Source organism: Ictalurus furcatus, chromosome 17 (assembly GCF_023375685.1).
Source record: "Ictalurus furcatus strain D&B chromosome 17, Billie_1.0, whole genome shotgun sequence".
In the NCBI taxonomy this organism is placed as follows: domain Eukaryota; kingdom Metazoa; phylum Chordata; class Actinopteri; order Siluriformes; family Ictaluridae; genus Ictalurus; species Ictalurus furcatus.
This window is the reverse complement of record NC_071271.1, coordinates 6,508,709-6,521,532: the sequence shown is the minus strand read 5'-3', so window position 1 is coordinate 6,521,532 and position 12,824 is coordinate 6,508,709. Positions and strand designations below refer to the sequence as shown.

Sequence of the window (12,824 nt, the reverse complement as noted above, 5' to 3'; positions counted from 1 at the left end):
GGGGTCGAGTTCTCGGGTTACTGTCTGTGTGGAGTTTCTGTACATGTTTTCTCCATGTCTATGTGGGATTCCTCTGCAGTTTTCTCCCACTTCCAAAAAACATGCCAGTAGGTAGATTGGCTGAGATAAATTGCCCCTAAGCGTGAATGAGTTTATGAATTTGTGTGCATGGTGTCCCATCCAGTGTGAATTCCCCCCTCATGCCTAGTGTTCCCGGGATAGGCTCCAGATCCACCATAACCACGTCAAGGATAAAGCAGTTACTGAAAGTGAGTGAGTGAGTGAGTGAGTGAACCATACATGTGTATAAATAACAAAAGAGAAAGTTAGGGATAAATCCTTGGGATTCTCATGTTAGCATTTTCTATATATACATGAGTGTAATATACTCACTGAACAGATTCTGCTTTAACCTTTTCCTTATACCCAATATCATTTACCATCCTAAAAAATAGCACTGATATGTACACATGATCAAAGCTCGTGTGGACTAGGTTCTCAAAATGAGACCTGACAGATATAGCAAGTGGTCAGTGGTTTTAATATATTTTTAATGATGTTATAGAGATAGAGATCATCATCAACTATTAGGAAAGCTGTTATAGTTGTTATAAATATAATTTAGTTACATAACCATTTGACTGGTCATTTGAATTAAGCAGATTCAGTACAAAGCTCAATAACTTGAAATTGATATATAGCTGTCATTAAGAAAAGTACTGGTAATAGTATACACACTACAAGTCATGTGGTTGAAAAGTTAAACAATTAAAGGCCCAAATGGCAACTATAAAAATGAATATGATGGAACATAGTTTCCCAGTATGCCTAATAATATATGCTAATTCTCATAAAAGGTTGTTTTTTTTTTCACACTCGAAGGAGTCTGTGTCTCCGGAAAGTTTGAGATCCCCTGCAGTATATGGAGTGTGTATTAGTATCATTGTGATATTAGAAAGGAACAAACTTTTAAGGGATGGTAAGCAATGCAAAAATGAAACGATTCTGCAACCTGAATCCTATACACCTTTATGGAGCTTGGAAGCTTATTTGAATATGACTTATATATATTTGAATTACATATACACTACCGGGGTACACAGCGTCTTAGTGGTTAGCACGTCCGCCTCAGACCTCCAGCGTTGGGGGTTCTATTCCCACCGTGGCCCTGTGTGTGCGGAGTTTGCATGTTCTCTCCCTGTTGCAGGGGTTTCGTCCGGGTACTCCGGTTTCCTTCCACAGTCCAAAGACATGCATGGAAGGCTGATTGGCATGTCCAAAGTGTCAGTACTGTATGAATGGGTGTGTGAATGTGTATGTGATTGTGCCCTGTGATGGATTGGCACCCTGTCTTTGGTGTACCCCACCTTGTGCCCCATGCTCCATGGGATAGGCTCCAGGTTCCCCACGACCCTGTAGGATAAGCTGTATAGAAAATGAATGGATGGTTGCATGTATTTAGGGCTCTAAATTGTTAAAATCTCAATGTTTGAATCATATCTTTAAAGGCAAATCTTTAAAACAATGAAAACATTTTATTAAGTGTATTAAACCGCCTACTTTCAAATATAATTCAACTCTAGAAAATCCATATTCATATTTTGACACTTTATACATATTCATATTCTGGTCAGTTTTCGAGCTCCATGACCGCAGCTTGGACATGTGGAGGATGAGCTCCGACAGAGTGGCAGCGCCTTGTGTCTGAGCTGCTCTCTCTGCACTTCACAGAAGAAGATGCGTGGGAAAACTGTACTGCGCATGCGCGTGGTGCGGCTACAGTCAGCGACTGAACGACGCTCCATTGGGGAACTAAGAGCGCTGGACAAAGACACAAAATGCAGTTTTGAGACTCGAACGTCGCGTATTACGCTGGAGAGTAAGTCTGAGCTTATTCGCAGCTCATTCTGAGTGTTTGAGATATTATTTCACTATAAGACCCGAACAGTAAACCAACACAGGGTAGCACAAAGAAGACTGGGATAGCTGTGAGATCTGAGCGATATTTTTCTCCTACCTGTTTTCTGACTGATCTAGCTTGACGCATCAGGATTGGCTAGTACTGTCATGCCTCCTGCTCTATGATTGGCTGACTGCGTATAAGCTTAAACTGCTAGCCAATCGGAGCGCAGAGGGTGGGGTATTGGCGTAATACGTGTGGGGGAAAATAAGGCTAGCTTTAAAGATGGCCAGGAATTTCTGGCTAACAAAGTCTTAGCGTTGAGCAAAACCAGTTTTTAAGGGTTGACTGGAGACACATCCGGTAGAATAATATGAACTACGCACTAGCAGAGAGTGTTCAGTTACACGTAGTGCTGGGATGTCGAACCCGTCTGCTTGTTGAGCTAATTTTCCTGACCTAGCTCATCCCAAGTTTGCTTTGCTAGCTCGCTCCACAGTTATCCAGTGCTGGCTAGCTTAATGGGCTGAAACAGACCAGCCAGCTAACATTAACTTTCCTAATTAGTTAGCTGTCAGTTTTGTTCCGTGGCCACCCCTTACTCCTACCCCTTACTCCTACTCCCACCCCTACCCTTACTCCTACCTCTACCTCTTGTGGGTTATTTTTGGTCTGTGATAACAATGTAGCCTGTTTTGCTTGACTTTAGCTTAGTCACTGAACTGCCTGTGGATTTCCATGACAAGTTGAACATCTTCTCTTAGAGACACATCTGTGAATAGCTAGCTAGCTTAATTAACCATTAATGGTTAACTATCTTGGTTAACATTTCTCTATCTTGGCAGGCCTTGTCAGTATCCAGCTGTCTTTCTGGTGATGTGTTAACTTTTACAGTCCCATCTTTCCATTTTTAGTACGATATCGATATCAGCTTTGAGAAATACCTGATACTAATCTCTCGGCCACTGAGATGGCTCGGAGGTGAGATGGTGACGTGCTTTAAGACCAGACATGTCCTGTGGTTCTGTCTCGTGTCAGTCAAAACATTCTGGATCAGGGAGAAGGAAAAAACAAAACAAAGAGAGTCAAATCTGATCCACTGAACCAAGTCCAATGTTTCAGGCCCTGAAACATTGGACATACTCAGATACTATCAGACCAGTGGTTTCCTAGTGAAAGAATTCCCAGTAAAGAATTGTTCCGTAATACGTTGGTGTGTGTATATATATCTCACCAAACTCGAAATCTGTTTGAAATTACATTCATACTATTGCGCAGGTTTTCAAATGTCATCTGAAAGCTTCAGGCACTGGTTTAACAGTGCGCAGTGTTTTGACTAGGCCTGCCTTTGCGACTCTAATTGCGTTCTTGAAAGATTCATGGCTGTGGCTTAAAATGGAGGATAAGCTCAGGGTGGAGGAATCAGCTGGAGATCATGAGGCGTGTGTTCCCGCTGCAGCATCTCCTGCCATGCTCGCCGGAGAATGACGCACACTGCAGGGTGTACACTGTGGGCCCTGACACCAGCTGTTTCACAGAACTATTTCTAAAGGTCATGGATAGACGCAGGAGATTTCAATAAATAGCGTGAGTGGTGAGGCAGTCGGAAGGCCTCTTTTTGTTCCTGATCTGGGCCGGGGTTTAGGTAAACCCGAGGCTGAAAGCTGATAACCTGTGGCGACTATCAGAGACCAAATACAGTTTGGCCATCGAACGTGATAAGCTATCAGGTCGTGCCTGTTTGATGCTGTACATGTAGCCATTTTGTCTTGCATCACTCATAGTTTTCCAGGAACTGGTTACCAGGAACGTGTTGTTCCACATATCATACGCACCTTCTGACAAGAGGGACAGTTTGAGTATAAAACAAGTGGATAAACGTGTATTTTTGGGTACTCCATGGCAGTTCCGTTCAAATTCAACAGACTGGAGGTTGGAGTTTCTTATAAGGAATCATTATGTGTGCTTCTATGTACATCACTGGTTTAAAATAAAATGGTACGGTATGAGTTAACATTCATTTTCTGCTTGCGTGTCGTCTTGTAGTGTAATAAGGAGTGTGTGACCGTTGAATTAGTGCCTATGTGACATGCTGGCCTGTCTGCCGGTATCAGCCCCCTGTCTCCAGCTTCTCACCCACACGCAGATGAACACTGGACCTCAGAAATGTAAGTACCTTTTTTTGACTCACTATAATCCGAAGCCCAACAGCACAGTTTCTTCATGGTGCTGGTTTAGTTGCTTGTAGGGATGGGTACAGAAACCTGGTATTAAACTGGACCCGGTGTTAAATTATGAAAGACCGTAGTATCAATAAGCTCTGTTGAAATAGGTTCTACTTTCGGTGCTGGAGAGATTAATAAACTATATTTCCTGTTTATTATTGCTAAATAAACGTTATCTTGCGCGTTTTATCTCACCAACTATTTATAATTTGCGTCAATATTAAGACATTCGTCTGCATTTTGGTTATTCGCAGTCTCGTTCACGGAGGCTGTCTGTCACACGCAACAGTGAGCACGCGCATATAACACGAAAGCTCCCGCTTAATACATACAGTCAGTACGTTCACATGGACAACAGTAATCCGATATTAAGACGATACTCTGATTAAGAAACTAGCATGTAAACAGTGATTATTGTTGACCTTAATCTGTTTAAAGTCATACTCGAAGTAAACACAAATGGAATTAAGACGTGTGGAGTATTCCTGTTTTAGTCGCATTATCGAGGTGTATTACAGACACGTACACACCTTAATCACATTATTAATGTCGTGTGGGAGTTTTCACCGCATTTTGCAATAGGACACGATCACACAAGGCAGTGCTCAACCGTTTGACGGCAAACAAGAGAGCACGGCTGCGTCTCAAACCGCATACTTACTATATATGTAGGAGAAATACATGTATCTCAGCTACTATATAGTAGGTAAGTACGTGGTTTGGGACGCAGCCCACGGCTTCAAGCAGTCGTCTATTTGCACGTATATCATGACAAATAATTAACTGCACTTGAAGCTTTCATAAAATTAAAAATGAAACACCCAAAACTGTATACGGTACCATAACGAAGACGAACTGTATGATGATACGTGAAATTCTGGAGGGAACGTCGGATGGCTTGTCGTGGGGACGTAATGATGTGTGATGTTAATCGATCTATGTTCTGTAACATGTAAAATGGGAACATGAAAGGAATATTCTAAAAGCAACCCATGTAAACACCTTAATCAGAATATTGTCTTATTTAGAGTAAGGCCAATAATTAGATTACTACTGTCCGTGTAAACGTAGTCAGTGACGATGGCGGAGAGAACCAAACGTTCAGAAGTGTGGTTACACTTCACTAGAGTTGATGCAGACGACGCTCGTTGCCACAAGTGCAACAAGATTTTAGCTTGTAAGGGCGTGGACACAAGCGGTCTGTCAACGCATCTTTCAAAATGTGCAGACAGAGAAATGCAACGTTTTCCATTGCCTAGCTCGCTCGTGTCTGTTTGCCCCATCTACGTCACGTATGTATGCTAGCAGCCTTCCCAAATAACAATGACGTATAATCATCGCATAACCGAGGTTTCTCACCGCATCGACACAGCGTTCATCTCCGACACCGATCCGATGTCTTTCTGTGCATTATAGTCATGCTGAATCACCGTCGTTCTCGCCGTTTAAAATAAATGTCAAATTGGTTTGCTTACCTTACGCTGAAATGATGTTGATTTCATTCATGTGAAATGACATTATGCATTCAACGTATTTTTGAAATTATTTTATTTATTTTACATTTCAAAAAATAAAGCAATGTTAATTCTGTTCTCAATTTATCAAAAAAAAAAAAAAACAACAACACAAAGTACCGATAAGAGTAACGTTAAAGTACCGTCTTGATAAGCAGTATCGGTAAGAGTAGTAATACCGTTAAAACCATAACTAGACCCATCCCTAGTTGCTTGTTATACACCTGTTATGAGCTCCATTAGATGACTTGCAGGTCAGCAGGGGTGTAATTCTTTAGTCTCAGGGGGAAAAAATTAAATTATGATTCTTTTGGAAACTACTCAGATTACATCTAGATTTGGTTATATTGGTGAAAATGTGATTGGAGGAATTCTTTAGACAGTAATGGAACATGGAGGAAATCAATCCACAGTTTTACATTTACAGACCCACAATCTATTGCAATTAAATAAAACTTGAAAGCTTACATTTTAGATATGATTTATAATACAAACTTTTCACATAGTTTATTTTTTGGCTTAGGCACATATAATTATTAAATGTTTATTAAAAATAATTCCCTTTTATTATGGTTTATGATATGATATAAAAAAAAATTCTACATGGTTATGGGATGTTTTGATTTTTTTTTTTAACAGAAAAACTAAATATAAAAACAAACTTAAGTCCACAAAATATATATATAAAAAAAGTTGAATGATGTTGGTTTTCCATTAGCTATTCTTCCACCTTGTCCACTTTTCTTAGGGGACACTACACAGAAGATGCGATCTGCACAGTATCCCACGCCAGCAGAGTTGGATGCCTATGCTAAAAAAGTTGCAAACAACCCGCTGACTATAAAAATCTTTCCCAGTAACGTGAAAGTACCTCAGAGGAAGCACCTGCGCCGTACAGTGAACGGTCTGGACACCTCTAGCCAGCGCTACAGCCCCTACCCTACTCAGGTCAGCACCAGGACTGGCCTTTTGGCCGTAGTCAAAGTTCCCGTTAAAAGAATCCTGGAGCATCCTCAAGTCCGCTTCGTCCCTGAGATCGCCATGAACCCACAGAACGGACCCTACGGCACTCCAAGCACTTTAAACCTGCCTCAGACTCTTCCGTGCATGCAGGCTCTCTCCCAGCCACAGCTTTTGGCTCGGAAGAACATGCCCCATTCTCAGAGCTTGCACACTCAGAAGAACCTCTTTCATTCTCAGAGCATGCAAACCCAGAAGAACCATCTGCGTTCTCAGAGCCTGCAACCCCAACAGGCCCTTCCACGCCCCCAGGGCATGCAGGAACAGAAGGCTGTCGTGCCTCACCCTCCCAGTTTACTACAGCAACAAAGCCTGGGCCATCAGCAAGCAGTCCATCCTGGCCTGCCTAGACAACAGACTGTGCAACAACGTGCTCTCAACCATCAACATGTTCTCATGCAGCAGCAATCAGGTCCTCAGAACCTCCATCACCTGCCTGAAATGCCTCAGTCAGCCGGCCTGCAGCACTCCCACAGTTTCCCACACTCTCAAACCCCCGGCCCAGGCCTTCCACCCCCTAGCAATGCCATGTCTGGTGCCAAGCTCTCCGATGCAGACGCCCCACCCAACGTAACTGTGTCTACCTCAACCATCCCTCTGTCCATGGCAGCCAGCTTGCACCAGAAGCAGCCTAGTGACCTGAGCAGCATCGTTCACCAGATCAGTCGCTTCTGCCAGGCACGAGCCAGCGCCAGTGCCACATCGGTGTGCGAAGGCCAGATCGCCAACCCAAGCCCCATCAGCCGTAACCTGTTGATCGATGCCAGCTCTCGCGTGTGTGCTCATAACCCTCTGCCGTCCTGTGCCCTTGCCAGCACCGCTGACAAAGCTGCTATGACGTTGCCCAACATGGCTCCCATGAACATGAGACATGCTTATCACGATATGAAACAGCAGCCGGCTCAGCCCCACTTACCACAGCAGCACCCCTGGAATCAGCAGCTGTCTCACCTCCAGTCTCTCTCAGATGGCGCTCAGCAAGGGAAGAACCCAGCCAGAGATGGTACAGCAGGGCCTGGCTTTCCCAGCAAGAATATGAGCTACGCACAGGAGGTGTGTATGGGCCAGTCATTTAATCTGAAGACCCCTATAGACAAGCCCACGCCTTCACCTCCCGTCACTGCTATGTCCGGAGCGGTGAATTACAGCAACGGGCATTACGTGCAGCCACCGTGGAATGGCATCTTGCCTACACCCAATAGTGACGGCTCAGGGTCTCAAGAGCTGGGCGTCACGTTCCACACAGGCATGTCGGGGGCGTCCATAGAAAACAGGACTCGAGCGGGCAACGCGGGCCAGATGAACCTGATGCCACCCGTGGAGTATGTGGGTGGAGATTATCAGGCCCCATGCTTTCGAGAGCAGAACACGGGCATGATGCTGAAGATGAGCAGGGCTCAAGATTCAAGTAATAGTCGCAGTGTGCACATTCACCACCCAGGGTACAGATGAGTAACGGTCTGCTTAACCGAGTCATCCTTCAGTGTTAGACTCAAGTATAAGAAACACATCTCTGCTCCTCGTTCTTTTGTTTCCAGTCTCACAAGTGATCTACTGTATGTTTTCCCCCAATACGTCATGGCCATCAGTTTACCCAGTTTAACCGTGTGCAAGGTTTCAAATGCTCTTCTTTTTGTGTAGATTACAGTAGATTATGAATCAGTCTATGGGGGCGGGGTACATCTATATAGAAATCTGTGTAAATCCAATATTTATTTGCTGTCACAGCTGTTGAAAACATCTGTTTGGGTGTTTGTTTTTGTTTCTTCTCTTTCTTCACTTTATGTTCTACAGTTTCATCTAGACCTACTCATCGATCAGTGCAGTATATGTCAGAGGTGTGACATGCTGTATTTCTTCCAGTTTATTTTGGTGTCATTTACTTGTTTGTTTGTTTTTATTATTAGAAGTGCTAATACTGATGGGCCACACCCCCAGCTTACTGAAGGAATTATAGAGGTGCCATGTTTCTAAAAATGTGAGACTGTTTTCTTCTGTGCCACGCTCTGGCATTTCTGGCACAGGGATCAGATGTTCCCTTTCAATGTTTACATGTTAATTTGCACTTGTAACTTTGAATCAGTAAAAAGTGCAGATCAACGCGGGGTTATGCACCTACGACGAGACTGTTTCTTGAGGTCGATGTTCATAAATCGGCCTCCGGACTCTGATTGGACTGTTACTGTAAGGCTTTCTCAGTGTGAATATATTTCCTGTCTTGTTGTGTCAGCCAACATGGTTTCCCTCTGTGATCGGTGTTGGCGTTTCACTTTATTGAATATGGCATAAGGTTTAGTTCTAGGTCTTGTCCGTCTGTCATGAAGTAATCACATCCTGGGATCCCTGGAGTTTCTTTTAAACCGGTGCACGTTGTGCATAGTTTAGTCTTTTTTTGTGTGTGTCGATTTTGGAATACTTGAGTTTCTGAGATGTTATGTTAAAACTAGACAGAGTTCACTACAGGACTTTTAAAACTCTTCAGGCTACGTGAACCCGATCAGGATCTGCCTCTCCCTTTCAAAACCCCATCGAAGTATGTGTATGTGTGGAAAGAATGAGGTGATCAGCCTGATGTTTATTTAGTACATGTGCACTCAGGCTAGCCCTTTTGAAACCCTTCCATTTCATGGTCATTTTTCTTGGTCTTGTCCATGGGATTTAAACCTTACTCGAGCATTAACGGATCACTCGCAAATTTTATGGCAATATAAAAGAGGACCACAGGCTAAATGTGATGTGATATGAACACCTGCCTCATTGCTGTACTGCTGTAATTGAAGGCTGTGATAAGCCTTGCGCGACTGTGGCGATGGTGTGGACTGGACTGCATGTTTGCTCCATCAGTAACCCCATTCTTCTTCTTCTTCTTTCTTTATTTATTTTTGGTCAGCAACTAATGATCTGTAAATGTAACCAAGTTTTGGTATTTGTTGCTGATACTGGAGAGGTCTCAACTCAGGTACCATTTGAGTTTTAACCTGACGAGTACTACCAGTAAAAATGATTTTCAGAACTAGAAAAGTAAATTCATATTTCGGGGAGGGGGGGATAAAAACTACAGCAGGTTGTAGTTACATAATCGATCGATTACTTGGAACTTACTTTAAATGGTGTCCGCTGCTTTTGGGAATAGTCTTGTATGCCGAGTGCCTCCCTTTCTCAGGTCTACTGGTGCCTCCTTACTTGTCATCTTCCCACTTCATACATATTACAGTGTTTGTTCTTTTTTTTTTTTATGTTTATAGTGACGTTGGACGTACTGTACGTATGCGAGCAGGCCATCTGGTAGCAGACTGCAGGTATTTTTACACCGCACACAGGCTTTGGCGTAACTGATGGAGCAAACACTGAGCAGTTTGAAGGTGATATGAATGACATGCGGTGTGTTAGCCTCGCTGGTTACCCCTTAAGAGCCTTAAGCATTTGTTCCTCAGACTGTCTTTGATAACGAGCATAGTGAAGAAGATGCTGAATTATGTTTTTAGCCGTTTTAACACCCCCCCCCCCCCCCCGTTTTTATTTAAAAGAAACTTCCTAAGATGAGGATTAACTTTTTGTATTTAGCAATTTAACTGCGTATAGCTGTATAACAGTTACTGTATAACATATACTGTATAACATATACTGTATAACAGTTGTCATTTTGCATTCAGACCAAAATAATTTACTTTCCACTGCTAGGTAATTTATTGTATTGGCTTTGTTATTGCAGCACAACATTTCAAAGTCCAAGGTCTCTCTCTCTCTCTCTCTCTCTCTCTCTCTCACACTGTCATTTGCCAACAATAACTAAACGATGCATCTGAATTGAACCCAGCTTTGGGACTCGACACGTGCAGATTGCAGTTACCCAGCCCAGACTTGTGTTGGTTAATTGTGAATAGATTGACTAATTCTGGGTTGGCTTCTGCCACTTTGTGATTTATACTTTTATTTTATTTTTTCCCCCCTTCCCCAAGAAGCTGCTATTTTAATTCCATCCATATATTAAGTTACAGTGATTTTAAGGGTAGAAGCCAGTTGTAATTTATGCTCATCTTTTTGCAATGCAACGTTGTTGATGAATAAGTTCTAAAGTGAATTAATACATTTTGCTTGTCAACTGCTTATCATAATGAAGACATTGTAAAGCTTGAAGATTAGATCTGACACGATCCTTCATCCGTGTGTTGTTCCAGCTCCAGGGCACAAAGTCAGGTTGCTCTTTATAAAAGTTCCTGTTTCTATGTGAAGTGCCTACACTGGGCGGATGGGGACTGCGTGTATATATGTGACTGCCTAGGGGTAGAGTGCACACTACAAAGATCTGGTGCACTGTTCATGAGCGGGGGACCAAACTGCGTAAAACTACTGATGGGAAGAACGGTGCATGTGTCGCCTCAGGCATAAAAGCTATTTCAATTTGAATATTTGCTGCTGAATCTTTTAGTCTAGGTGGGTAAACCTACGCTGCTGAACTTCTTCTGCCCTTCTGTGGATCGTTTGAGGAAGTTCTTTATATCTTACAGAGCACATGTACTCTCAATAGTACATAACGACGGTTTTTGTTTTGTTTCGGACTCACGCCACGGGGGTTTCATCTTGTTCTACCAAAGAACAAAATGCCGCATGAACGGTAGCAGTGTGCAACTGTAACTTAAATCTGTCATTCCAGATCCCCACGTTTTTCAGGAATAATGTGTTGCACAAACATTCCCCTCTAACCAAAATAAAGGTTGACTTGCATTTGAAAAGCGTGTCGTTGCATATGTTTGTGTCCTGTTGTCATGAAGATTTGGAGTGGCAAACTTTCCAAGGTTTTAACCGGATGCTTCAGTTGAAGGTGGAATTTATCTGTCTGGCTGCGGTCACATCTCTTGGTCTGTTTGCTGAGCCTGAATAAGAGTGAATTTGGTTTGCACATAATTAAACAAACTAAAAGCCAAATAAATTGTCCGAAGAATACGTTGGGTATACGCTCACTCTCTTTCATTCATCGGTGAGAAATACTGTGACGACAATATTGTGCGATCAAGTGTGCACAGAACTCCGGGAAAACTCTAGCACGGTTCTGTCGCACTGAGAAGGTGAATCGACCCTGAATTGACCCAGCTGCGGAAAAGTGACCCACGAGGTGAGAACAATCCTCACCGCTCCGAGCGATTCCCAGAAGAAAAACATAAAGAGTCTGGTCATGTGAGTAACCTGAAAGCAGCATAGCGCGTGTTATACATACGGTTATATACGTACACTCACCAGCCAATTTTATTGGGAAAACTATTACTATTAGGTACACCTGTTTATTCATGCAATTATCCTGTCAGCCAATCAGGTGGTAGCAGCATAATGCATAAAATCATGCAGATACAGTTCGAGATTTAATTATGTTCACATCGAACTGAATGACTGTGGCATGATCGTTGGTGCCAGACACGCTTGCTCGAGTTTTTCAGAAACAGCTGATCCACTCGGATTTTCTTGCAGTCTCTAGAGTTTATACAGAAAAACAAAAACATCCAGTGAGCAGCAGTTCACCTTGCAGAAACACCTTGATGAAAGGAGACTGGCCGGGATGGTTTTAGCTGCCTGGAAAAGGTTAAAGTAACTCAAATAACTACTCTTTTACAACCGTGGTGAGCAGAAAAGCATTTCAGAATGCACGTCAAACGCTGAGGCGGACTCTGGGTACTAACAGCAGAGGAAAATATCCGAGTTCCACTTCTGTAAGCCACGAACAAGAATCTGAGGCTATTAAACAAAAGTTGTTTTGTGTTATATCTGTGATTTGTTTATTTGCTATGCAGTAAAAAAGCTGAGTGAGCATGCTGTGTGTGTGGTGATAACATCATTTTTTTGCCCGGGGTTATATTCAGCCTCTGTTTTGGGTCATTTTGGATAAAAGCATTGGGCAAATGAAAGTTTTAAATATCAAAGGGTTTCCCAAGACAAGAGTGGGACATTCTTGCTGCTGACAAGAATATCCCATCATGCACCTGGCAGAGGAGTTTAGGTATCTTGGGATTTTATTTTAAAGTGATAGGGGGGAGAGCAGAGAGCATGCAATAACAGACATAGATCAGGTTACTGACAGAAGTGTTACAGTCTGTATACCAGTCTGTGGTGGTGAAGCAGGAGCTCCATTTTTGGACAAAGCTCTCTGTTTACCAGTCATCATACCTCTCCTTA

General features: G+C 42.8%; 1 protein-coding gene across 1 annotated transcript; it reads left to right on the top strand.

The window, feature by feature from the left end:
• Window positions 1-1,769: 1,769 nt before the first annotated feature.
• Window positions 1,770-12,326, top strand: fam222bb (family with sequence similarity 222 member Bb). The gene is made up of 4 exons (XM_053647224.1): window positions 1,770-1,879; window positions 3,947-4,068; window positions 6,388-6,817; window positions 6,905-12,326. Exons 2-4 carry the CDS (start codon window positions 3,990-3,992, stop codon window positions 8,109-8,111), a joined length of 1,716 nt encoding a protein of 571 aa, XP_053503199.1. The 5' UTR covers window positions 1,770-1,879; window positions 3,947-3,989; the 3' UTR covers window positions 8,112-12,326.
• The last annotated feature ends 498 nt before the right edge of the window (window positions 12,327-12,824 follow it).

What these genes read in the sequence shown, in the direction of transcription:
- fam222bb (XM_053647224.1), top strand. Translation starts at nt 3,990, where the DNA reads ATGCTGGCCTGTCTGCCGGTATCAGCCCCCTGTCTCCAGCTTCTCACC. An exon ending in GAACACTGGACCTCAGAAAT is followed by an intron (nt 4,069 to 6,387) that starts GTAAGTACCTTT and finishes CACTTTTCTTAG; the next exon opens with GGGACACTACACAGAAGATG. An exon ending in TCTCAGAGCTTGCACACTCA is followed by an intron (nt 6,818 to 6,904) that starts GAAGAACCTCTT and finishes GGCCCTTCCACG; the next exon opens with CCCCCAGGGCATGCAGGAAC.